This window comes from Pseudorca crassidens, chromosome 5 (assembly GCF_039906515.1).
Source record: "Pseudorca crassidens isolate mPseCra1 chromosome 5, mPseCra1.hap1, whole genome shotgun sequence".
NCBI lineage: Eukaryota > Metazoa > Chordata > Mammalia > Artiodactyla > Delphinidae > Pseudorca > Pseudorca crassidens.
Window position 1 is genome coordinate 110,796,406 of NC_090300.1, and position 27,476 is coordinate 110,823,881.

General features: G+C 32.4%; 1 protein-coding gene across 4 annotated transcripts in view; it reads right to left on the reverse strand.

Annotated features, from left to right (window-relative positions):
* Positions 1 to 27,476, reverse strand: part of CADM2 (cell adhesion molecule 2) — a 1,069,757-nt gene that overhangs the window by 55,936 nt on the left and 986,345 nt on the right. For 3 of the 4 annotated variants that reach the window (XM_067739196.1, XM_067739195.1, XM_067739198.1), the window contains one exon: positions 11,693 to 11,812. The exons of the other annotated variant lie outside the window; for it this stretch is intronic. In XM_067739196.1, coding sequence (XP_067595297.1) covers positions 11,693 to 11,812 — 120 coding nt within the window. The remainder of the gene's footprint in view (positions 1 to 11,692; positions 11,813 to 27,476) is intronic. 4 annotated transcript variants of the gene reach the window in all.

The window sequence follows — 27,476 nt, forward strand, 5'->3', positions numbered from 1 at the left end:
ATTCCCCTTAATTCTGTTTTATGGTATTATAGATTTTTCAGATGAATAGGTCTTATAATATTTTAATATTTTAAAATCTCTTTCCTCCACTTCCTCTTCCTAAATCATGTAATTTGGACTACATATAAAATTAGAAACTGTCAATCAGTGTCTTACTTGTTTATAGGAAAATAATACCTATCATGGGTTATTGTGAAGAAAAAGATGATTCAAAAGAATATGGTTTTAGGCCTGGGTAGAGCATCAGATGGTTTATGGTCATAAATAAAACAAAACAAAACAAAAAATAAAACAGTATTTGCTATGAGCAAGACATTTTTTAAAGCAAATTAAGTTATAAATATATTTAATTTTAAAACTACATTATAAAGTTGATATTATTATTTTTGCACTTTTTAGATCAGGAAACAGAGGCACAGGGAGTTTAAGGAAGGTCACAAAGCTAATGCACGGAAAGGTGGAAAAAAGAGTCCAGATAATATAAGTCCAGAAGCCATGATCTTCACTATTTTTCTATAACCATTTTAATTGAATCAAAATGGATGTCAAATCCCAACAGAAAACAGTATCAGAAAGTTTGTTTAAGCTGTCGATTTTGGCTACAAAGTGGGTGATCAGGAGAGACCTGGACTCATTTGAAGAACGGTGAAAAAGGACCATATACATTAGTTTTATCGATATCACAGATGGAACTCAATATTTATTTTACCACCATAATGTGAGGTTGGAAACTTTACAAGCAGGATAATGTTCAGGTATGTAAAACTTTGTAAGAGAAAATACTGGAGGGAAATGAGTGTGCAAATGGAAGTGATGGGAGAAGAGATTGGCATATAGCTGGGAAACAGTGACCAAAAGGCCAAACATTGTGGTCAGAGTGTGACAATTCATTTTTAAACTTTTAGCTTTTCAGAACATTCAAACATACATGAATTGGAAGTGTAGAATTATGTTAAGGAAATTACTGACACTATTTCAAATGGCAAAAGGATTTTTATCTACAAGTTCTGATTAAAAAATACCACAAACTTGGGCTTCCCTGGTGGCGAAGTGGTTGAGAGTCCACCTGCCGATGCAGGGGACACAGGTTCGTGCCCTGGTCCGGGAGAATCCCACATGCCGCAGAGCGGCTAGGCCCGTGAGCCATGGCCGCTGAGCCTGCGCGTCCGGAGCCTGTGCTCCGCAATGGGAGAGGCCACAACAGTGAGAGGCCCACATACAGCAAAAAAAAAACAAAAAACAAAAAAAAAAACCCCAGAAACTCTCTACTCCTTCCTGAAATTCTGGTAGAGGACCCAAAATTGAGAAACACCTTGGAATTCACATAGCCCACTGGGGCAAAAAGAAATGAATTTACTTGCCTGAGATAACATGTCCAGAGGCTAAATCAGGAGGACAGAAAAATATCCTGCTCCCAGCAATTACTTTCACTATCTCATGCTGAGTCCAGACTTGACGTATTTTGTTAACCTAGTGAAGCAATAACTATACATTTAAATTGTGTTGTGTACTATTTTTAGCTTTTGGTAAAGAACCATTTCATTTTAAAGTTACTTTAAAAATCCCACATTGATGGATTATCAAGGAAAAATCCTACATTGATATATTACCAAATTGAATAAATTAGAAGTACGAATATGAAGTAGTAAAATGAAATCTTAGAACTTCCTTCTCATTTGCATATTCTTTTCTTTCAACTTGGAATTAAGATGGAATATATCTGGATTTAACCTGTAGGACTAAGAGAAAAGTATATGAAGATTTGTTTTTTGTTCCCTAAAGCAGCATTTTGAGATACAGTGCTCAATTTCCAGCTAACTCTCAGAACTAGGGAATAGGATACCTAGAAATACCAGAAAAATTAGACTGTCATTCTTAGTCCTTTTAAAAACCTATTCTATATCCCACTCTGAACAAAACTTTCTGGACTGTTGGTGGTAAAATGCCAAGGAACACAAGCTGTAGCATAGGCAAACAAGTATAGTTCAGAGTGAAAACAAGCTGAATTGTATTTATTTTACGTGTTTCCACTCTACCAACTTAACTCACTTAATAATGTACACATACTTTAAGGACATCAAAGGCAGATATATAATATTATGTATTAAAGCCTGTGATTGTTCTTTCTAAAATCTTCTCTCAAGAAAATGATTTTCTATTCTGAAAATCTATTATCTCAGGACTGAAAATTATTTGTCTATGTGACACTAAAATACCTTAAATAGTAAGTTAATAAGACATATCTGTATCAGTATATTATTAATGTATGGCTAGCTCATTTTTAGAGCTTTTTCCCCCTGCAACTAACATTTTCAAGGCACTTAATTCAAATAAAAGAAATAGATTGTATCCATACAAGTAGATTCGGAAATATTTCAAATGAGGAATCTCTCACTACTCAATGAATTAGATGGGTATTCTTCACACCAAGATTCTAAATGATTTTCTCTTGTGAAGTAGGTTATTTAAATGATACAAATATATATATATATATATATATATATATATATATATATATATATTTCTCTGTGTCTAATAACAAAGCCAGCCCTATCAAGCTTCATCATCTGCCCTCTACTGTCTAGAGTGCTTGTCTCTTTCTAAGTTTAGCCTGGAAGGAAAATTACATATTAAAGTACCACTCTTTGCAAACTGCCCCTTTTCTGACTCCAGTTCTTCTGACTAGGATAACCCTACTTACTGCGTTTGGCCCTTCAGGCCTGGTGCTGGTAAGAGCATCTTGCTATTATGAGTTCAATTGTGCTTCTCCCTTATTAGTTTCCCAAACTCTGCCTATATTTCTGTGAAAGTGTCCTCATTAAAAACTCTTTAGCTACACCCTTTTGAGACTGCAATCAGTTCCTACTGATATCCTGAGTCACACACTATCTAAATGAGTAAAAACTAATAAACTTATAATCAATATTTAGGAAACATGACTTCAAGAAAGAAGAAAAAAATGCATTAAGACCATAGTAATTTACCCAGTTTAACAGACTACCCTAGAAGAGCACTATACTTCTTTATTATGAAACTTGGGTTTTAGACATCAAAAATGGTTCAAATGCTTTTGAAAGAAATGTTTCTCAGTGAATCTAATGCAATTCTTCATGTTAGTTCAAAGTCGCTTCCTCCTTTCCTACTTAAACTTTCATTGATCAGCATTCTTTGCTTACTAATGGGTTACATAAAAGGCCTCTAGGAATGTTTGAGTTCATCTCTTTTTTCTGAAGTGAAAAATAACTGGTCTTAAATTAGGTATTCCCTTTATTATACTGAACACTTTGAACAGTATTCCCTTTACACTAATGTAATTCTTTAAACAATATTGGTGAAGAAAGTTTAATTTCTGTTCTTACTCACCTGTTAGAATTTATAGTAACTTTATTGACTCTATTTTATTGACTCTTTTTTAACACAATGAACGCAGATTTTTATCTGTGAAACTGCTGCATATCATTGGTCTTGACAGGTTTTCTGGCAAGAGTTTAAACCTGTGCATCTACTGGGACAATTGCTTTTTCTTCGTCATTTTTCTTAATAATTTTATAAAGACATTTCTTTAATTAAGAGTCAGTGTTATCACAGCTTCAGCATAAGCAATTCTGATACAAAATCGTATAAATATTATGTATGTATTTGAGAAGCCATTTGGAAAAATCTGTCTCCTTGCCCTGCAATCACCTTACAGACACTTTGCATCAAGTACCTTTTAATTTTCTGGCCACAACTTAATTTAAATGAGTACAGCAAACTAATGGGAGATTATTTGAAATCTAGAGAAATAAACTACTGTATTATTGAAGCAAGAGATGTTTTAAAATATAAAAATTATCCCAGTACTTACTGCAAGTCCATGAACTTATATTTAATAGATTGTATTAGACCCTTCTCAGAAGTCACGCTTTGTGGCATTTGCTCTTATTTACTGTCCTGGCAGAAAGTTCCGGCTGAAGTCAAGGTCACCTTCTATCCCAAAGTTGGTATAATTAGTATCAATTCAGTGTTTCGACAAGCTTCCACAGGAGGTTATTAACTGTGTTTCATGTGGAGTGTCAAAGAAGCAAGGGCAGTGCTGGCAATCTTTTCAGCTTCAAAGGCACAGCACATAAATTTAATTCATTGGTTAGTAAGAAAGATACAACCAGTTTATTAATGATTTTTAAAATAATTTCAGAGGTGTTCTGGAAATACATTTATTCATATATGTAGGCCAAGGTTTTAAAATATAAAACAGATTATCCTCCTAATAATAAGTAACTCATTTATTCTTAATATTTTATGAGCGATTTGCTTTCTGGAATATAATAATTACAGAAATTTAAAAATTAATATTTATATGTGTATGCATATTATATAAAAATGAATTCAAGGAAATGGCACAAAGTCTACTAGGGAACATTTTCTTTTCTTTCTTAGAGGTTGTTTTGCAGGAAATGTATATATTATTAGATTATATTAAATCTAGAATTATTATCATAAAATCAATTAAGACACTCACATTTATACAAGTAGAAACAATATTAGTAGAACTGTTTACTTAAAAGAAATATAAACTAATGGAACAAGATTTCTGTTTAAATTTATCTAAGCCAAAGAAATAAATAAGCTTAAAATGAAACTCTTAAAAATGTTTGATGTCTTAAATTGCACAAGCCACAAGAATGCCCTTAGAAAATAGAATAGAGCATAAATGTTCTGCTTCCCTTAATAGGTGGTATGGGAAAGAAAATATGAATACCAGTTTTCTTCAAATATTTCCTAAATGCCATAAAGAAATAAGTAAATATTTAAAGATTTTTAAACTTTACCAGAATTCACCTTCATACAAGTCAGAGGCAAACACTCCACTTGGTTTCAGAAATGGTTATATATAACAAGTGATTCTTATTCCAAATAAGATCTACTAGAATAGAAAGAATAACTTTAGCACCCTATGCTATCTTGGAATAACCTAATCTGAAACATTGCCATTATTCCAATGTGTGGGTCTATAGCTGAGTAAGAGACCAGGACCCCCAGTCAGTACTCCCACCCACGTCTGACCTGTAGCCACTCCCTTCAGCATTAATAATATGGTACTTTTAGCAAGGTTGAGAGGGAGCATACATCATGCTTATTGTTTCCAAGTGAGAAGCATTTTTAATATCCTGTTTCCATTATGAACTATGTTTCATGTATTTAATTTTGAAACAGAGTCAACTTTATATAGTAATTATGGTTTTTAAAAAGACTAGTGGAAATTTAGCTATACTCACAGCTTAAATGTAGAAACCTATCTTTTTGCAGATAAGCAGCTCCCTCTATATGGATCATCTGGAGACTGAAATATTACTTAATTTTTGTCAAGTGAAAAAAGCCCAACATATTGACACTTAATTTTTAAAAGCTCACAGCACCATGCAAATTGTGTTTTATTACCATCAATAAAATCAGAAACATTTTTAATAGCTAAACACTCATAATACAAGCTCATAAACAACTTCTTGATTTGCACACTTTGGGATTTAACTCTGTCAAGATGATATATTTTACCATTGCAAATGCTCTATTTGAATGCATTTATTATGACTAACTCGGAGCTATAATGATTTTACTCCATTCATTCTTTCTCAGTGCTGGTGTTTTCTTTTATTCTGATAAACGTTTCCTTATCTCTATGTATTCTATTTTTTAAGTATCTGTGCCAAAAAGGGGAGGAGGGTACACATTAATGAAACCAAATAAAAATAAAATATAGACTAGATTTTCTTTGACATAAAGGAAATAGAGATTAGAAGCATGGGTCAGATCATTATTGCTTTTTAACCTGATTTAATTAAATAGATGTTTCAGACAGTGATTTGATGTGCTCATGTATGCATTTTGTGTTTAAGTTAGCATATTGTATTTTGAAGCCAGAGAAATGAAACAACAATTGAAGTAAAGGAATCTGCATACAAAAATACTATTTCATAAACAACATTCTAGGCAACTGCAGTTCATTAAAAATGCCCACATTAAATATGAGTAGAATGTTACAATTAATCTCATTTTCTCTATACTGGCACAAAGTAAATACTTCGGCAATTTATTTTCATTTGATATAGCTTAACTTTGTGTATATGATTTTTTTCTACAATTCACTAAGATTGCTTCAAGGAATCTTTAGAGAAGGAAGATCTTTCAAACAGTAATATTTTGGGATTATACTTAATGATCAACCATGTCCCTAAATTCATATACATTTAAATAGTTAAATTTTATGATTCACATGATTTTAAAATTACAGTGGACCTTTAATTCTAGACTGGATCTATAATTATTGTAGATGTATGCTAAAATTCATTCTATTCTACATGAATAATTTAAAATATTTTACTTAATATTACATTTTTAGACATAATAACTAAATTAATGTGTAATTTAATTGTGAAGAATTGACATTAAGTTTGTGCTTGACATTAAACTTTTGATTGCAGAAGCATGCATTTCAAAAAGACATCCACCTTAAATAAACATATTGCCAGCTGTAGCAAAACAACCAGGTAAGAAACTAGGCTGCCCCACCCGTGAAGTTCTTTTTGTCAGAAAGTCCTGGGTAACCTAGATAACTGATTACCTTGGGTAACCTGGTTTCTCCCTTCCTGTGCTCTAACTCCCATTCTTATGCTTTAAATTAACCAATAAAGGGTGAACCCACAAAACTCTAGACACCCCACCTTTGAACCCTAATAAAGGCAGAGCCCAGGTCTGTGCGCTCTCTTTCTCTTTTCACCAGTGACTTCACTATGTGGCCCTCCAGAATCTCTGAGTAATAATTTTGTTCCTCAAAGTTCCCTAGTGGTTTCTTACTGAAGTACAGCCTGAGATCATATTAAGAACAAGGGCTGGTCCAACCTCAACATTTGGCCCTGGTGGAGGAAATGTCTGTGAGGGCTCCTAAAAGCAATAGGAGCTGAGGCAAGTGCCTCAAGCATTCCTAGCGAAAAGCATCACTATCAATAGGCTGGGACCAACACAACAGTACCCATCTCTAAATTTTGAGACTGGTCATTATTATTCTGGTTGTAGATAATTTGATAATGGTTGATTTCTTAAATTTAAAAAAATATGTCTTTTGTTTTTGTTTTGCAGTGCCATTGTGAAATAAGCTACCTTTGCAATTACCTCATTATAGTTAATAAATTGGTTCATATTACTAGAAAAATGGTATGATTTTATTAACAAAAATTATTTCACCATTTTAAAGTCTGATGTAAAACTAAATCAATACTTGAATCAATAATTCATTTGGATTTTTACATGGATTGTGCAAACATTTTCATCATCACTTTTAGGATTTATTTTTTCCTATCTGATATACTGAAATGCATGAAGTATTTGAACAGACCCTTAGCATTAGGACAGGGAGTATATCAGATATTTCACATCTTCTCTCCACATATGTCATTTCATTTCTATACTTGTAGTGCAATTACAGCCTTACAGAGGCAGAGACAGGTAATAATTAGGCATTTAGGAGTTTTTCTGTGTTGGTAAGTACAAAAGATTCAGTTGTGAATTCTAATTTCAAAAATCATGATAAATAGACATAATCACTGATATATCTCACTGTGTCTCATATATGTTTCTTGACTTTTCAATACCTTTATATCATGATCTGTAAATGAGGGTGCTTGCTGTTAAAGATTCTTAGATTATGAGCTAGTTTATAATAAAATTAAAATTATACAGTATGATAAAAAAAGTTAAAAAAATGCTTTCAAATTAATGATACCATGCAAAAATAATATTAATACTAGAAATCATATCAGGTCATTTGGAAGCATTTTATAAATTATCATGTTTATCTCATTAAAAATTTATTACAGTGACCTAAAAAAACCCCAAATTTATAAAAGAGTATATATAGATATAGATATATAGATATAGATATACAGATATATATCTTTTGAATTAGTTGATAGGATTAATCAGGCCACTAGTCTTAAAAAGTTGCAATTTCTATAAGCAGAAAATTAAAATGTGTTGTAGCAGTGATGCTTTGTAATGCAAATATTTAAGAGATCTATAAAATGTTCAGATTTTAGGTATATGATAAATAAATAAGAATCCTATAAAATTCATAGAAAATTTATAAATTGTTGTTATAGTCAAGGATAGATAAGTAAGTTCCATATGCTCTAGTGCCATTTTAATATTTAATTTTTTTCACATAATCAATTAAAAATAGGTTTGAAATTAAAATGTAATCAGTGCACTAACACCAAAAAATTTTGCCAGAATTAAAACTAGAATTACTATAGGAAAAATATACCATTTCAGATGCAGCTACATGTGAACACATTTGTTTCACTTAAAAGAACTAAGCAATCATTGTCATACATTGAGTGCTGATTATGTTGCCAGAACTCTAGACATTATCCAATCCTCAAGGCAATCTGAGAATTAAGTGTTTCTCATTTTTCTGACAAAAATGCTGATGCTAAATTTGGTTCATCATCTAAGACCAAAGACTTTGTAAACAGAAGAACTGAAACTCACACCTAAAGATATTTCTCAGGCTCACTTATTCTGTCTTTCCCATGACTGTTCAAGTTTGCTCCCTTCTCTGTGTTATAGCACCCTTTTTTGTAACAAAGTACTGCTAATTGCCCGCTTTTCTTCCATATGGTTGAAGCTCCTCTTCCTGCACACAAGAATGCATTTCATGTACAAATTGAAGAGATGTGCAAATTCTCAAGGTTATGACTAACAATTGGAGTAGCTTCTTTTGGTCTATTTTATCTTGATTTTTAATATAGCAACAGCTATGTTTCTTTATTTTTAATTGGATGTTTACCATATCTTAGGATAGAAATCTCAGCAATGGCAGGGGTGGTGAAAGAGTGTAAATGGAGATATGAACAGTGATTCATTTGTGGTCATTTATTAAATAAGTATGTATATAGTGAGATAAATGTTATAGTTTATGAAATTTGAAGAAATGCCATTTAAACCTAATAAAATTAAATATAGTTAGCTTAGTAATTTAGATTACTGAATGAGAGAAAGAGATGAAAGTAAACAAAAAAAAATTGGCAAGTTGAAAATATTTAGTTCCTAGCTTTTTTTAGGCAACATATTCTTATTATATCTTTTAAACTATAATTTGGAAACATCTTTCACTAATTTATAGATAAATGAATTCCACTTAAAATATAATTGCACCTGAAACCTCTAATTTAATAGGTAATGCACAGCTAAGTGAATATCATATAAATTAAAAGGAATATAGTACAAAAATCATAAAATATTTATTTATTGACTGAATCCCCACCTCCCTCAAATATGGACTAGAACATTAGTCATGCAGGTGAGCTTGGTGACCTCCTTCAATTCCCAGATAGGAGGGAAAAATAGACATTACACTAACATTCAATGTTGGTGCTACTATTTTTTCTGTATAAAGCAGATGCTATGAATTGCCTAACTCATAAAATATGCTTTCTTTTCACATATCTTGGTGCCATTTGAAAAATAATATCTTGCAACTATTAAGTAAAAAAAGAGGGAATCGGGGTGTGTGTGTGTGTGTGTGTGTGTGTGTGTGTGTGTGTGTGTCTTTTTTGAGGTTTATTTATTTGTGTGCTCCTTTGAAGGAAAAATAAATTTTTTCAGCACTTTTGAATTCCATGGTGTAAAGTTCACAAAACATCTTAGGAAATCTTTAAAAAATGAATTTCCTTGAAAAAGTAGAAAATTGATTTCTTTTTAGCAGGCTGGTTAAAATGGAACAGATAAGAGTCACTTAAGATGCATGTAAACAAATATAAAAGATTTGTTCAACACTTCACTTTGAAATAAAATATTTTCTATTATTTTAGCCTAATATATATATATATATATATATATATATACACTCACAAAGAATATGAATACTTTTCATTAATTAAGTATAGACACTGATTATTTGGGGGAAATGCATCAATTTAATTGTTAGTGATTTCAGATACAATATGTTTAATCCCCATAATTTTAGGACCTGGCATAGTGCCATTTATATAAACAGCAGGTACTTGATAAATATTTATTGAAGAAGAAATGAACTAGGCTTTTTTTGTTATAATTAGGTCTTTTAAAAAAAGTTAAGTCAATATATATCTCTCTCCTTTTCCAACAAAGTGATTTGTTTGTACAGTCAGAACTTAATATCATAGAGATTTTATTGGTAAGCAGTAAATTGCATTTCATTTGAATTACTGTTTGTAAAAAAATCTTTAGAAAAACAATAAAAGCAAAGTAGAACTTTAGATATTTATATTTCATATAACATCATAAAGTATTTTTTAACTTTTTCTTCATTTTTATTATTTTTCTACTCATTTTTATATAAGTTGTTATAAGAATGATCTTTAATCTCTTCTACTTATAGATTTAGCTCAAATACAGTTTTTTTAGTAATACTAGGTATTTTGAGAAATTCTTAATGTTACTATCATCAAGCTTTAGCTATCAATCTTGTACACTGTATAACAGAATTGACCAAATTATTAAAAATTAACAATTATAAGATACTAAAATATTTTTCTGGAACAAGAGAAAAAGTAATATAACTATAAAGTAAAAGCTAGCAGCAACTCAATATAATATTGAGAATTACTAGAAATTCTACGAAACACAGTCTAACTGAACAGTATTTACAAGTGAAGGAAAATAATGTTAAGTCTATCCTTGACAAAACTTTAGATATATATTATTGTAAAGTTCTCATGATTTCAAATTACATTGTTACATTTAACACATATTAGGACAGCCAACGTGACATAAAACATGTATAAGAGTAAATGACAGACTTAAATAGGACAAATTGTCTCTGAACATTGCTTATGCAGAAATAAAGTTTAAAATGTGTATTTCTCTAATGTGCTCAAACAACTTTTTATTTTTTCATCATCTACTAACTACTTAAAGCCTACTCAGAAATGCTTTTTTATATTTCTGAACCATGACATAATAATTATTTTTGCCCTTAAGGATTACTTCAATATCTTTTAGGTTGCTCTGTTTGAGACAAACATACTTATTAGTAAACGGATGCCAGAAATTACTCATGGAGCCAACCATCAATTCCTGTCATCCTGGACAAGTCTAGAACATTTGCTTTCAGAACATTCTGTTAGTAGAATAAGTAGCTCCACTCAGCAAATCACTTCAGGCTGACATATTGAATATTTACCTAAAAGTTCTATGTGGCAAATAGTTTATAATGACCCCTGGATTATGCCAATTTTACAACAAATTCAATGCAGGCATTTTAATCTAGTTGCAGAGGAATAACAAATCAGTAACATTAAACTAGGGTCTTAAAAAAACAAACACTACCTCTGCATTTTTGAACATCTTATTTCTTTGCATTTATAGGGTAAGGAAAAAAAACAAACAGTGTCCCATGTTCACATTTTAAACTCTCAATGTTGCAGAGCTCCATATATTCTCAACCTATATTCTGAAACATTTTCATAAGAGTCATAATTGACACTAAGAAAAATTAAAATGTACCATCTTGTCTCATATTTTATTCCAACAACCTTAACTGATAGTAACTGAGGTGACTTAATTACTTCTTAGAAGTAAGTAAAATTGGATCTCTATTCCTCTACCCTTTATAAAACCTTTAAAAGCTCTATTTAATGTGTTTCCCAGGCCATAACAAAGAAGCATACTGTACCTCGTATGTTGCTGGATGTTGCAGATGTGGTTTGGCTGGCTGTTATGGCTACAGTGGTTGTGACTGTTGCAGTGGTAAGGGAGGGGATGATAGTAGTGGGAAGCAAAGTGTTGGGAACATCTGGTGAGTGGAAAAAAAAATATAAAACAAAATCATATCATGCAAACAAAAGAGAAACACAAATGATTCAAATTACAAATACATATATCTTATTTGGGTTGAACTTTTAACAGGCTTAAACAGATTATCAGGTACAAAGCTGGCGGTACCACGCAGTTCTTGTCATTTTGTTTTTCATTGATTTTTAATGCTCCTACACAAAGCAAAAACTTGGAGCAGTGTTTGACTATAAGCAGATTGCCTGCAATATTTAGAGTAAAACTTAAAATGACAAGAATTCATTCGTTTGCTGAGTCGTTTAAGAAGTTTGACATGCAGTAGCAAAATACAGAGGAAAACAGAAACTGACATGCTTTGTCAAAGAAGTAAACAAAGAAACAGCACAACAGAAAATAAACACAAATAACACCACCATATAAGATTAAAGAAATGTTAACGATGGATGAATATATGCATGTTAAATACTCTGATTTTTTTTTAGGCAAACAATGATAGGAAATAGGATGAAAGCAATCTTTAGATACAAACAAAAAAGAAGCCAACTGTTACTATTATTATTACCATTATTTTGCTTTTCCTTTTCTCACAAACGGTGTTAATGTACAGTTTAGAATCTTATAATTCTTACCCTGATTAGCTGGTAACGCCTTCTAACAATTTTGCAGTACCTAGGAGTCTTTAACAAGTATTGGGTCAACTAGCATGGAACTCAATATTCTGAACTGTTTATGACTTATTTTATTTGGCATACCTAGGAGAAGTTATTGAACATATATCTGAACCATAACATTCAACCCCTAGTCCATAATCAGTCAAAGTTGGCAAAAGTTGACAGTAGATTCAAATACAGAGAACATAAAAAAGAGAAAAATTAGCTTAGAGTTTAACACCAAAATCTTCCTTTTACTCAAAAGCAGCTAAAACTTTGAAAAGCAGCATAGAGAACACTGAAACAATATAGCCAGTGTCAAGCAATGAGAACTTCAGTAAGATCCTCAGAGAGTCAAATCTTGTCTCAAGTGGATAGGCATAAAATTTACACAGTGAGGAAATTAGAAACAGTTCACAAATTACCTGTAATTACTGTGCTGGGGTTTGATTTCACATGTTTGCTACACAGCTCCTATATATTCAGAGTGTTTGACAGATTATTTTGCTATTAAAAAGCTTCCTGTCATTCTCTCAGTTAAAGTCTCTGAGTCACACCAAATTTTTTCTAGTTCCTTACTTCTGATAAACAGCCCTACTCAATCCTCAGACTTTAACCTGCTGAATTCTCTATGCTGGAGACATCAGAAAACAGCATGAGATCACTCTCTTATCTTTGGTATTTATGTTTACACCTGTTTCCTGGCCAGTCACATTAAGAAAACAACCTTCTGAAAACCCAATGGTGCTACATTAATCACTAGAGAAAATGGGTATTGTCTGGAGTGCGATTACCATGATCATAAAGTAGAACTGACTTCAACAACATTAAAAATGAATAAATATTATGTATATGTGCACATATGCTTCTTGTTTACTAATTTCTATAATAACTTCTTATTTTCATTGTAAGCTTTCCTAAATAGTTTAGGCAGGCTGGAGGTAAATGAAAGACATTTTCTAAATTTAAAAAAAGTAATTTTAATTTTCACGCATTTCCAAAATAGAAAATAATACATTCTTTGTCTGTTAGCAAAATCATTTGCTCATTAGGATCTCAAAATATATGTATTTCATTAGTGCAAAGGGAAATATCTTCCGGGGCTAACAAATATAAGAATATACAATGATATTAGTCCTTTAAAACTCCATGGAAAGAACCCAAGATTACCAAACCTATCACTGATTATAAAATATTACATTATTTGCTATCAGAAAATGGGTTAGAATAAAATTTCATTGTATCTGAAAAGCAGTGTTTCAAAACCAGCTATATTATTTGATTCTGGAGTGCAAATAACAGACTTTTTTTTTTTAAGCCAAAAAACCCCATATTGTTTGGATTTTTTTCCTTACTTCATATCAACAAAGATGGGTAATAATTAACTCTGATTTGTTTTGGAGATAGTCTATATATTTTCATGAGCATTCTTATATATACCAACAATATCCTATTTCCCATATGAAGATGCATGATATATAGGGTTTTGCCCACCAGGCTAATATTCAAAAAACATTTAAAAAATGGGTAGTTTTAATAATTGTTAATCCACTTTAAGAGAACTGTCCTAGAGTCTTCTACAGGGTCCAGATAGATGAGATAACACCACTAACCATTATTGACTCATAGTCTGGCTCCTGCTTATCTGCTCATCATTCTCATCTTCTCCCCTTGACTTCATATGTACCTAAAAACAAACTGGCTAAAAGCAATTTGATGGAAAGAGCCTTGGCCGATACGACAATTGGGTCAAGAAAATGACCTGTCAAATAAGAAATGTCTCCCAGTCACTGTTACATATTTTTAATCACTAGTAACATTATTTCATCCTACATGTTCTGAAACATTTTAAACACTTTCATGTTTGCAAAAATTTTGAGGGTTTCATCATTCTGTTCTTTCTTTTTATCACACATTCATGTCCATCCAATTATTTCAACTCTATTGTGAAATAGCAAAAGTTGAAATAATCTTAACATTCAATACCAGGAGATTAATCAGAATCAACTACAACTCAACAATGTAAGATTAGTTAGAATTAGTTGTAATTCTCAGAAAGGCCAAGGAAATTGTGTGATATTTCTCTTACCTAAACTTTCTATTGTTCTGATTTTATTGTTGTCAGTCTCCCCACTTGGCAATTAATCTTTGAATAGAACTCTGCCTACTTTATTGTTGGTACCCTAGCACAATTTAGAAGGTCAACAAAAGTTTACTAAATGAATTTGTTCATAGCATTATAAAAATAAAACATATTTTAGGGGATCTAGAAAAGTTCACTTTTTTGACAGGTCAACTAGTCAATATAGAACTAAAATATTTCATTACTTCTGCTCAAAAAAAAATTCTTCTCTGTGTTTAATACATACAGACAATTTTTATTTTCTGAAGGATACATTTTCAAGATTATAACCTACAAATTCTTTCTTCAATAAATTTCCTTGCTAATAAAATGAATCTTTGCCTACATATCCTGCAACTTTGAAAGCTGTGTGAGCCTGACCTGAGATTCATGGATTCCACACCACCTTATGAATTCTCTCCAGTTTCAACAGATTTGAGACTTTCCAAGAAAGGGTGTAAGACGATGAGGGCTCACTAAGTAACTCTCATTGTGATCAGTGGTGAATGATCTCAACAAATTTATGAGTTGTCTATTATTATCCCCACTTAATGGATGAAAGAACTTTGAGATAGAGTTTCCTCATCTTGAAAATTACACACATATGTATAAATATGTTATATTATAGAGAAAATTTTCTTAAACCTAAGTATAATGCAAAGAGAAATTTCTCTAACACTCCCATCTCAAGATCATTTATTTTATCTGTATGATTGTAACTCTTCTTTTTTTTTTTTTTTGCCATACGCGGCCTCTCACTGTTGTGGCCTCTCCCGTTGCGGAGCACAGGCTCCAGACGCGCAGGCTCAGCGGCCATGGCTCATGGGCCCAGCCGCTCCGCGGCATGTGGGATCTTCCCGGACCGGGACACGAACCCGTGTCCCCTGCATCGGCAGGCGGACTCTCAACCACTGCGCCCCCAGGGAAGCCCTGATTGTAACTCTTGTCAAGGCAGAAATTAATAAAATTCTGAGCTGTCTTCCTAAGTCCAAATACCCAACTCTCTAGTTTTTATCCTACAAATGAGTGGCAAAATTTGGAAACATTCAGCAATTATTTTAAAGGTCCTGGTTTGATGCATTCCCTTTTGCCTTTTATTTAAACATTGATTATGAGAATGAAGCTACATTTTCATAAGGAAATACGAAATTGAAAACATGAGTAATAATAATTTGCCTTAGTTTTAAGGTATCTAGAATTCTGTACCTTTTTAAAACCACTATGTTGTTACTACAAAGTATACTCAATCAAACATAGTACAGGATAGAAAATGCAGGTCATTTTGTCCCCAAGACACATCCATTTTTGTGTCTCCAAAGAATAAAAATACATTGATTCATATGCAGAAGAATTACAAACATGTGCACATACATAATAAAAGTAAGTTACTCCTGGTTCAACATTAATTTACTAATTCTGTTTATAAAGCCACATAATCTGCAATCATATTAATATTATAAGTAATTTGCTGAATATGACTTAAATTTAGAAGATTTTAATATATGTCTTACATGTTTACATCCTATGATTTAAATGGACACTAAGATAACTATAAATAAAAAATAGAAAAATTAATGGTATGCAATTTATGAATATTAAAATTCAGGAATGATAACTGTCTAACAGACAGGTCAGTCAATTAACTACATGATATTTCATCTCTGTTTTCTACAATACAAAGATGGGCTCAAATTTTTACTGTCATTTTCCTTGGAGAGCATGTTAATTTAATCAAATACTGTTGAATTTGCCTGGAAAAAAAAATGGTTAAAATAAGAAGTTCATCATTTACAATTTACAAAAGAAATTTACTGTATTATATATTTTCTAGATGTTAAAGTATAAATAATGAAGTTAGTAATTGATAAAATATCTAGTGCATAAAAAAAGGTATCTTGAGGAGCGCACAAAGGGAAAATAACTAGATTTTATTTTTCAATTTTAGTTTAGATCTGATCAGATAAATTAGCAAATACAGATAAATTATTCAGATATAATTTAAATCCAAACAAGAGAAATTTCAATAAAGTTCTTCAAAATCAGAAATAAAAGCATATTCTAGTTAATAATAAATTTGTTTGAATATGATATAAAAATATTTTCAAGTTGTTAAAAATTTTTATCACAATATATACAATGTGTAACACCAGATTCTCTGAAATTGTGATTATGTGTTTAAAATCTTTGCCTAGCACATTAAATCTTAGGGAACTACTTATTTACTATATACTAAAATGGATAAATCTTGCTAAAATAGCTTCATGATTTAAGTAAGATATTAAAATTAATTCATAGCGGTCTATGACTCACTATCTAAAACTTTATAGTTTTAGTGAAAACTATAGTAACCATAGTAAAATCAGGGATGTCCTTTAAAGGAAAAATTTGAGCATTTTTATTGATAGGAAACTGAGAAAAATAAACGTCCCAGGCATGAAAATATTCGCTTATAGTTTTACCTACACATAAGATGTGAATTAAAATAAATTACAGTTTTCATTTTGTTTGTAACATATATAAAGTGCTGTTCTGACATAAAAGGAAAATTCAGGAGTACTTCAATAATATCAGACAGAACCCCAAATCTAGTCAATTGCACAATTGCATATTAGTGCAGACAAAGTCTAAGTAGGCTGCAAAAGTTACTCATGTGAGTGAACGTTGGGTTACAAATAAATGCAGTGTAAATACTGTGCGTTACTTCTGTAAGAACCTATTCACTTGCGGAAACACAATTTTAGCTCACACAACAAAGCTGTTGAATCAGGAAACTAAAATCTTTGTGTCCGGAGACCATGGCTAAATTTTGCTATGATAAAGTCATCAGTCCACCATGTCTCCTGCTTAACCTACATGACTCTGATGTGAACTCCAAACTGCACCCACCATTGTCTTCAGATACCTCAATGTTAAGATTTCTGGAACAACAGGGGCTAGAGGTCTTCAGAACATATATATGCCTGGCTTCTTTTCTTTATTTCTTATAGTACCAAGTTAACATAAACAGAAAAGCAAAGCCTGGAGCACAAGACATCTTCCCTGACACAGTGCTTTCCCCAAGTTCTAGACTCAGCTCCTTCTGTTCTCTTTGCTACCATGTTCTCAGAGCCACATCCTGTTTCACAACATTAGTTTTCCCTTTCGTGTCTATCTTTCAAGTCCAGTTTAAATATGATCTCATTTGTAAAGCATCCCCCAATTCTGTAGAGTTAATACCTTCCCTCAGTGTGCTTTCAAGCACTTTGCACACACCTCTACACATGTTTATTATACATTATATGACCATGAGATGTATGTTTATGTACCTATCTTTCCAATAAACTGTAAGCTCAATCTTTATAAATCAACTTGTCTTTGTTTTTAAAAATATAATTTTGACTTGGGACAAATTTACTCTGACCCAATCCCTCAGTATCACCCAATCTCATCTTAGAATAGTCTCTCTTTTCTTGATGTACCTAGTGAAACACCACTCTCAAGTTTCAGCCTGATTCCTACCTGCTCTGTGAAGAATTCCTTGACCACATAAAACCCAACTGATTTCCCTTCTCTGAATACTTTTTGTGTTTTCCGAGTTTACCTCTGCTTCCCTCATTTTGTTATCTATACCCCGCTGCCATGACAAAGATGTTTACATTCATGACACACTACTATGAACACACCCAGGGTTATGTGTCTCTCACTAGCTACATAGCTCTCTCTCTCCTTCCCTACTTATCAAAATACATGTGTAGCACTATGGTGACATTTAAAAATTGTCTCTAATTAACATAATCAATTAATACACTCAACTATTCTAACTTTTATTAATAATAAAGTTCACCATAAACAGAATACATATCAGAGCTCTTCATGAAATCAGTGGTTGAAAACCGGGAGGCTATCACTTTCATTTGGCACTTAATGATTACTAGTGTTTTCTTTTGTTTTTTTTTTCATGAACCAATAAGATGATAAGCTAACAGAAGAATTAGACGTCAACTCCATGGTATATTTCTGTGCTTCCTTCGGGTACCTAGCTCTATGCTTTGAATTTGACTGGTGCTTTATAAATAATGCATCTTTTGGTGGTAATAGCAATGTTGTCAATAGATAGGAAATGGTATCACTTTTAATAAAGTGAAACAGTAATTGAGCCTTACACATGGTTAATCTCTGTAAAAGACTGTCCTCTCTCCTCCTTTTACCATTCATGAGGTAATTTTTAGGAATTCCTGCTAAGAGTCTTCAAGTCTAAAAAATAATTTAGAAAACTAAAATGCAGCATACTGAAGAATCTTATATTCCAAATGCAGTCTTTCAATGTTTTTAAAAGTGTTAGAGCTCTAAATCACAATATCCAATTCAAAATAATAGAAAAGGGGCCCTTTTTTTCACATCCTAATGAAGGAATTCGAAAAATGCAACCACATTTTGTTATTGGAGCTTATTAGAGCACAACAGATCCTGTATAACCTTGTCAAAATGAAATCAGTTCCAACAAGCACTGTATACAATAAACTGAAGAGTGGTACAGCACCTTTTTTCCAGTAACGAGCTTTTCAGGTTAAAGGTATGTTCTGTTCTCTACAAATTCAGTGTACAATAATTTCTAACTTGTCAACCTCTTTTGGTTTGTGGCAGTTTCTCTTTTTAAAAATTGCATTCTGGCCCATTCAGAATGGATTTTCAGAGCAAAATTAAGTCTAAAGAGTCCCAGAAGCCCAAACTGCTTGTTTCTCTCTAAGGACTAGTGTTCAATCGGGGGAAAAACTGCTACCATTTAGTTTGGACTCCATATGTCTACTTCCTTTCTGCTTTATGTCACTAACTCCCCTGGGTGGTCCCAGGATAATCAAGAGCGAATTCAAACCAAGGATTATTAGTGGAGATGTAGAAGATTATTAGTGGAATATTATTAGTCAGAACTCGATGTATACTAGAAGTATTAAGGTAAGAAGTGTCTTTTTGAAAGAAGTTATTCGCATATCCTAATTTTAAAAATAACAGGCATCCTTAACTTTACTGATAAGTGCACTGCCATTGGAAGCAATTGTAAGAGGAAAAGTTTACTGTATTTGCTTTTTTGCCTGTGCAGAGAAGGACATTTATCTGTTCCCATTATATTCAGCTACATGTAGCAGCCTATTTGGGTTATAGCATAAGAATGGATAACAGTACCAAGGCTCTTACTTAAATGACAGCCACCAGGTTGACAAGGCCTCAACTAGCCAGAGCATGCCTATTCTTCCAGAACTGTATGGTAACCTCATCTGCTTCATAAAAAGGAGCCCTTTTAAAAATTATATTTGAATGCATCCATATTTATTCCTCTGATAGCTTCAACTGGCTTCACATACTAAATGGAATCCTCATACAATAAAAAAAAGCTGTTCTTGAAAAATGAAAAATAAAAAGTACTGCAATTTTAAACTGTAGGTGGTAACCCAAAGTCACACGTAATTACAAGAAAAGTTGATGAATAAAATCAGTTGGTCATTTGAAAAAAAGTATGCATTTTTTTTTTCTTTTAAAATACTCTTTTACATTCCAAACTGACAAAGGAAAGTGAAATTTAAAGTGGGAAAAAAATGCCTTTGAAGTGAATGATTCCATACCATTTAGCTCCACCTACTTCCATACTAGGAGTTCTTTCCTAAAAGTGCTTTACCAAAAAGTAAATCAGATGATTTGATCAAACACTTTAAGTTCTGTGAGGATGTCAGTTTCCTCTGAGAGAACAGTACTGTCACCCATTAGAAGAGAAACTTAAACCAAATATAAATATACACAAGGGGAAGTATGATATAGTAGAAAATTACTGATTGAAAAATCCAGATATTTTGATTTTTCATTTAGGTTCTGTGATAAAATAACTGAGAGACATTTTGCCTATAATTTAATCCCTCTGAATCTATGCTTCTTCATCTAAAAAAACAGAGTTTAGACCTGGTCATTTATTCATAAATTATTCCTCTTCTTATTTAATACACAAATTCCATAAAAGAGTAACAATGGGTTCTGGAATCCTGAACTAAATATCCTTAAGGTCTTAACTAAACTGTGCTACTGTACTATGTTACCAATTTGTATAAGTTAAAAAATGCTTTCATTAAATTGGAAGTTATTACACAGCACTAATTCTAGTGAATTCTAATTTTCACATATATGTTTGTTGTCTGATCGATTTTTAAAGGTAGTAAAATGCATTCAAATAGAATATTTAATATTGCAATATAAAAGCTTATTTAAATGAAAATTAAAGGAGAACTTGGGAGTGTTTCAAAAATGTTATTATAAACTTGCTATCCTGTAACTTAAAATCAACAAGGGCTATTTGTAAATACTTTTTTGTGTGTGTGTGTGTAAATACTTTTTGTGTAAGCATATTAATAAATAGAGTCTCTTGGATGTATCCACAACAGATAATCCCTAATAAACACTAAGAATAATGTTAAGCAGAATTGTGAAGAAATGCCTATTGAGCTCCACTTTTAATATGCCCTCCTATCACCTGTAGCCCTAGAATTCAGAGTTCTCATGCAAAAGCAGGGTCTTTCTTAACCTTAAAAAAGCTTATTTAATAAACTAATTCCCACATGGAATTTGGTGACACAGATTGATAACCTTCCCCAAATTATTTATATTTAAAATATAGGCTCAATAAAGAAGTGAACATTTTACCAAAGTAATATATTTCTAATCGTGGAATTTCATATTCTCCTGGCTATGTCTCCTGAAATATTACAATTAATGAGGGGACCTTGAAACATCTGTGAAATTGCATCATGGTAAAACATATGAGTGAAAACACCTCACTGGTTTATTTTTACTAAGAAGTCCAGGCATAATTGAGAGTGTTTACTTATTTATTATAGGATCTACAGTGCCTGGCCTAGCACTTTATATACAGCAGATACTCAAGAAAACATTTCCTGGAATAGTAAAATATTACTAGTAGTAATATCATTGTGATGTGGATTTTCAGGCCATGCATCAAAGAAGTTTTACATCTGTTTACATTTAAAGATAAATGTTATCTTTATAAAAGATGATATATTTTAAAAAAAGGGAAAGGATATAGATTTCCAAAAAAACAAATCCAGTTTTAAGTTAGCTATCGTCATAGAATTTTGTGAAAAGATAAACAGACATGTGAAGTCAATTGCAAAACTCTTCTAATTTCAAAGATTTCTATTGGAGATGTGAATTCTTCTATACACAGTTATTCATACTGTGCACTGCTTAAATCCATAAGGTGGCATTTACATATGGATTGCCAAGTAAATACATCTCACTTATTTTCCCAATATTGGATGAAAGTTAAAGGTCTTGATTTTGGTGACCAAGGAATGAATATCATTACCCTGATTTGGTTCAGAAGTTAGGGCAGTGTATACACACACATACACGCATATACACTTAGGTATATATGTGTATGTATGTGAATATGGGTTTGTGCATATTTATGTATGTATATATGTATCTATACATACATATGTGTATTATTTTATTAAGGTTTCTTCTGTTGAAAGAGAGAAACAGAGAGATAAATAAATTTAATTAAAGAAATATTTTTGATTGCCTGCTATTTAGAAGGCACTGCTCCAAGATAAGATTTCTGCTTTGTGCATATAACATATGCACATAAATGCATACATATACAATATATGTACACGTGTATAATACACATATACATGTACATATCTACAATCAAATATACAACTAAAATACCAAATAATGATAAATGCCCTGCAGAGAATTAAAATAAAGTCATATGTGACTGGGAGAATGGTTTGGAAACAGCGCCAGCAGAACTTGCTGATGAATTGGAAAGAAGGGCAGAGAGGATTCAAGGATAATTCTTAGATTCTGGAACAAGTATGTTATATGTTGTTACAATGTTTGTGAAAACTACATTTTTGTAAGAAGCTACAAAGCAGATTTTATGTAAAATCTTCTTCTAGTTAGGCATGCCATTGTTTCTCAAAAGGAATGCCAACAATTTCCCCCCATGGGTGATTGAATATTGATTGAATTTCTCTAATGAATTAATGCATATATACTTGGGGAGAAGAGCTCTATACATTTTATAAAGCTATAATCTAGCCTTTTTTGCACATAAAAAAAAATCTAGAAAGACTAAGTGCCATGGGTATAACCCTTCTGTTCTGAAATTGACAGAAAAGATCATATATAAAGAGTGCAAGGGAAAACATTTTAAATGTTGGATTTGTTGGGTGGTGGAGTCTTTCTTCCCTTCAGACAGGAATGAGGGTTTTCCGCGTGGACACTTTAGTCAGTGATCCATCTAGGTACCACAGAAACATTTACTTCAGAGTGGTATCTCAATGAATTTTTACCTTGAAAGGTGAAACTTTATCCACTTCAGGCTCATCTTAAAGAGATGAAATTTAGCCTCAACTCCGTGTTGAGTAAGCCTGTACATATCCACTTTTCAAAATGCTTTATAATGAAAGCAGTGCCCCTGTCTCCACTACGTGATCCCATTTCACTTCTCTCTGCAGAGTTCAACAGCATATTCATCCAGTCAGAGGTACTCCTTTCCCACAGGCATCACAGCTCTCCCTGCTTATTCATGTCCAGAGATGCTATGTTTTATCTCAGCAATTAAAGAAGGTACTGTTTTAAGACTCATCCAGCTAGTTTATTGTCTGGAAACTCTCAACTGGAGATGAGAGCAGCAGCCATAGGTTTCTTCCATCAGTGCACTCTTTGTTGTTCCACATGGATGTCTTTTCTATCCTTTTCTTCCTACACCGTATATTTTTCCATCTATGCTTCTAAAGAAAGCATCTCCAAAGGAAAAATGCTCATTATGAGCTCACAGAATCAATTTACCAACGGGTAGGTCTGTCTCCATGTGAGGAAACAGATTTTAGCTGAATCCCTTTCAAATGTTTGCTAGGCTGGCTGTACATCTGTCCATTAATCCAGTCTTCTCTTTCCTGCTCCCCACCCACTCATCTGAGCTCAAAGATTCACTCTCTTATTTCCATTTTGATCTGTATTACCTTTCCTAACAGCACAGCTAAGCAAAAAAAAACATGTAGACTCTCAATGTTTCTAAATGTTTTGTTGCTGGATAATTATAACAGTAAATGTAAGTGTGACTGCCAACTTTTTAGTCTAGCTACATATTTACTATGAAGCACAGAAGTACACTCTTAATTTTAATTAATGAGAGTTCTCATTAGCTTTCAAATCATTGATAATCATAGAAGGAATATATAAAATATATACCTTAAGACTAGGAAAGTATGTATTATAATCACATTTGCTTAGTTCTAGAGTAAGACAAATTTAAACACAAATTTAGGATATTACTTTATGATATTCCTAATCTGTTTCATAATTAGTATGGCATGCATCTATATATGTATTATTTATTTTGCTAAATTTAGGATCAGGAACTAAAACCCTAAAGCAATTGAATTTATACCTTGTACCTTAGTTAAGTATTTGAAGGAGATAACAGATGGTTTGGAAATGTGTGTTAAAGTGAAAGAAAGGCTACCCTCCATGACTCAATTTCCCTCTCTCCCATGGTAAACAAATTGACTGAAAGGAAGAATCAGCACGTGGGATGGGAAGTGAACCTGCATTTACCTGTAGTCTCTGAAAGAGACGGGTATCTAAATGAACAACAAAGTTTGGAAGCTTGGTTTGATGCAGGAATTTGTAATATCTTGGTGTACAACATTCTGCCTCTGTGTAATTTTGACATTTATTATTAAACAATAAAGGTAAAGTGAAATGAAAGTAGCAGTTGTATCAATTTTTTTTAAAGCTGGAAAGGCATATTTAATAGTTTGATACCTTTCACTAAACGAAAACACATAGATATTTCTAGCAGTAATATTCTCTTACTATAAAAATTAAAAACCTGAAACACTATTTTTATAAATGTTCTTACTAGCTAACAATAAAATGTGATGGATCTTATTCTATGTATGTGTTATTTTTGAGGTAAATTATCCTGGAAACAAGCAAACAAACAAAAAGCAATATCACATTTTTCATCAGTATTCATTTCAATAGATACATGAATAAATATATAACACAAACCATAACTGTCAAGTGATATTTTAGGAATACAAAGTCAGCAACTGTCAGTAAACTGATTGGCATTACATAAACAAGCTTTTTATACTATTTCACTTTCTACTATAATAATAATACTAGTTATGAAAAATTTTACTTGTTTTTATATGGTCCTACATATGAAATTTGCTAGAAAAAGCTAAATATGTACATATAAAGAAAAGTAAAAATATGGAAAGGTGCATAGTGGATAATTTTATTCAAAATGAGAATAGCAAGAGTTAAGATAATGAAGAAGTAATGAATTGTTATAAAAGCTTATTTCTGTAAGTCAAAAACAGTGAAGTAATGGAATAAAAGTAGTGGTAAGATAATTTTAAATTTCATATAAGGGTTACTATGGTAATATGAAAAGTAAATTTGAAGAGAGATGGTGAGTATCATGAACAAAGTTCTGGAATAGTGCATCTCAACTCTGCCATGACTGTGTGAGACAGCCCTGAGATGGGTCCTAAGTGGAGTGTCCTCTCCACTGAAGCTCACACTGGACTCCCCCTTACTCCTCTCTACAGTGTGGACCTGCCATAGTTAGTACAGCTACTGGCAGAAGAAGAAATAAGTTACTCATTTTTTCTACTTGTATTACTGTATTTCTTCCCGAATTCTGGGGAGGGCAGATGATAGTAAAAGAGTTCCAGCACCACTGTCCATCTTCCATATGTATTCTGAGGCGTGGTTATGCCTTTCTCTAGCATGAGAGTGAAGGGAGGTCAAAGGCATTGGGATAGTTGAGGAGGAAGAAGTATAGGATTTGGGGGGAAGTGGTAATTTATGTTTTCCACTCTTCATAGATATTCTTTCAAAATTTCCCAGGTACTATAAAGTTCTGACACTTCCAAAAAAATACTTTTTAAATAAGTGGATGACAAATAAATATAAGGACTTGAATCATCCCCAACCACAAAATAAGATTAGTCTCAGGTCATTCTCAGTTCTCTGCAGCCATTCCTTGTGTAATGAATAGGTATCTTCTATGATTTCTATACTAAAAGATGGAGATCTGGGTAGCATTTCTTTGAGGAGAGGATATTTTACCTAAACTTTCTCAACTTGATGTTGCATCAGAGAAACAAGGGTGATTATTACTTTTATCCTGCTCACTCTATATTACTAATTTGCTGTAGTGTTGATTTTTAATGATCTTCTCTATTGCTTGGTTAACAAGAATATAGAATTTTCTCATTCTTCAATAGGGATAACTTAATTTATGCTCTGGGTACCATTCAGGGAAGACCATGGGCAGTAAATTGTACACAACCTTTGGGTAAATTATGTACCAGAGCACTGGACTGAGATTGCTTTAAGGTATCATAAGACTACTAGTAATAGTATAATAATAATACTCTGATTTATTATTTATCTATGTTCCTGGCACTGGTGGGTACTTCTATTTATGATGTATGCCATTTGTTTATAAATAATCCAGGAGTATTGTGTTACTATTTTTTTGTAATTCCAGACAATTGGACCATGTTGTCACAAACTATGAATATCTACATCATTGTATATCCATACACCTATAACTCTTTGATTTTTGTACTATACTTACTTGAATGCTTATCATTCATGTTTAACTCTAAGCTTCTTGAGTGATATTCACCTTTGCTCCTATAGTGCATTTGCACTCAGTGAATAAATGCTAAATACTTATTTGGTGAATGAATGAATATCTCCTTTGATCTGAGTTCTCCAAATAGTAAAAACAGCAATGGAACAGCATATTTCAAGACCATTAATATGGAAGTAATTAGCCATTCAAAAGAAATAAATAGCATGATAACAATAATAACATGAGAGTAACTTCAATATTTTTTATACAGAAGTAAAAAACAAAAAACTACTGTGCTCACAGGAATTAATAGTATCACTATGGCTACTAATTTAACAGATTAATTTTTCCATTGCTTAGCTTGTTAATGAAAAAATGGTACCTTTTTTCCTAATGGAATCTCTACAGTGCAAACGTTTCTAAAGTGTAATTTTTATTTTTTTATTTTTTTTGCGATACGCGGGCCGCTCACTGTTGTGGAGCACAGGCTGCGGACGCGCAGGTTCAGCAGCCATGGCTCACGGGCCCAGCTGCTCCGCGGCATGTGGGATCTTCCCAGACCGGGACACGAACCTGTGTCCCTTGCATCGGCAAGCGGACTCTCAACCACTGCATCATCAGGGAAGCCCCAAAAGTGTAATGTTTTATCTTACATATATTTGTATACATGTACTGAATTTTGTTAGGCCTTTCATTGAGAGTGAGAACCAGACTGGCAGTTTCAAATTACCATCTGAAATTGTACTGTTTAAATTTGCAAAGGTATCATGGGGGTTAGGGTGGAGGGGAACACTCCAGTGTCCATGACATACAAAGTCAGTGCTGTTAACAATTAAATGTGAAAACATTTAAATAATGCACTTCCACTGACACCCAAAGAATAAAATCTAACCATTAGGATGGTACCTAGATAGCAGATGATTTCACAGCAAAGTGATCTGACCTCCATCAAGTTAAGAATCAATAGAACCTAGGTAACTGTGGTAGAATCAGAGACAGTCTCAGCTCATGAAAGGCCCTTCTGTGCTAGAGCTATATTAAATTATCACAGCTAATGTAAAATCATACTTGGTGTAAAAGATAAAAGTGTAAAGTTCTCACAAATGATCACTTATCACTTCATTCCGAAATGCATACAGCATTCATTATAGATTGAAATACCACTCAAATTTCACCATTTAGTTGGGTTTTGAAACAGCCAAACCATTAACAGAAGAGAGTAGCTTTTTATATTTATACA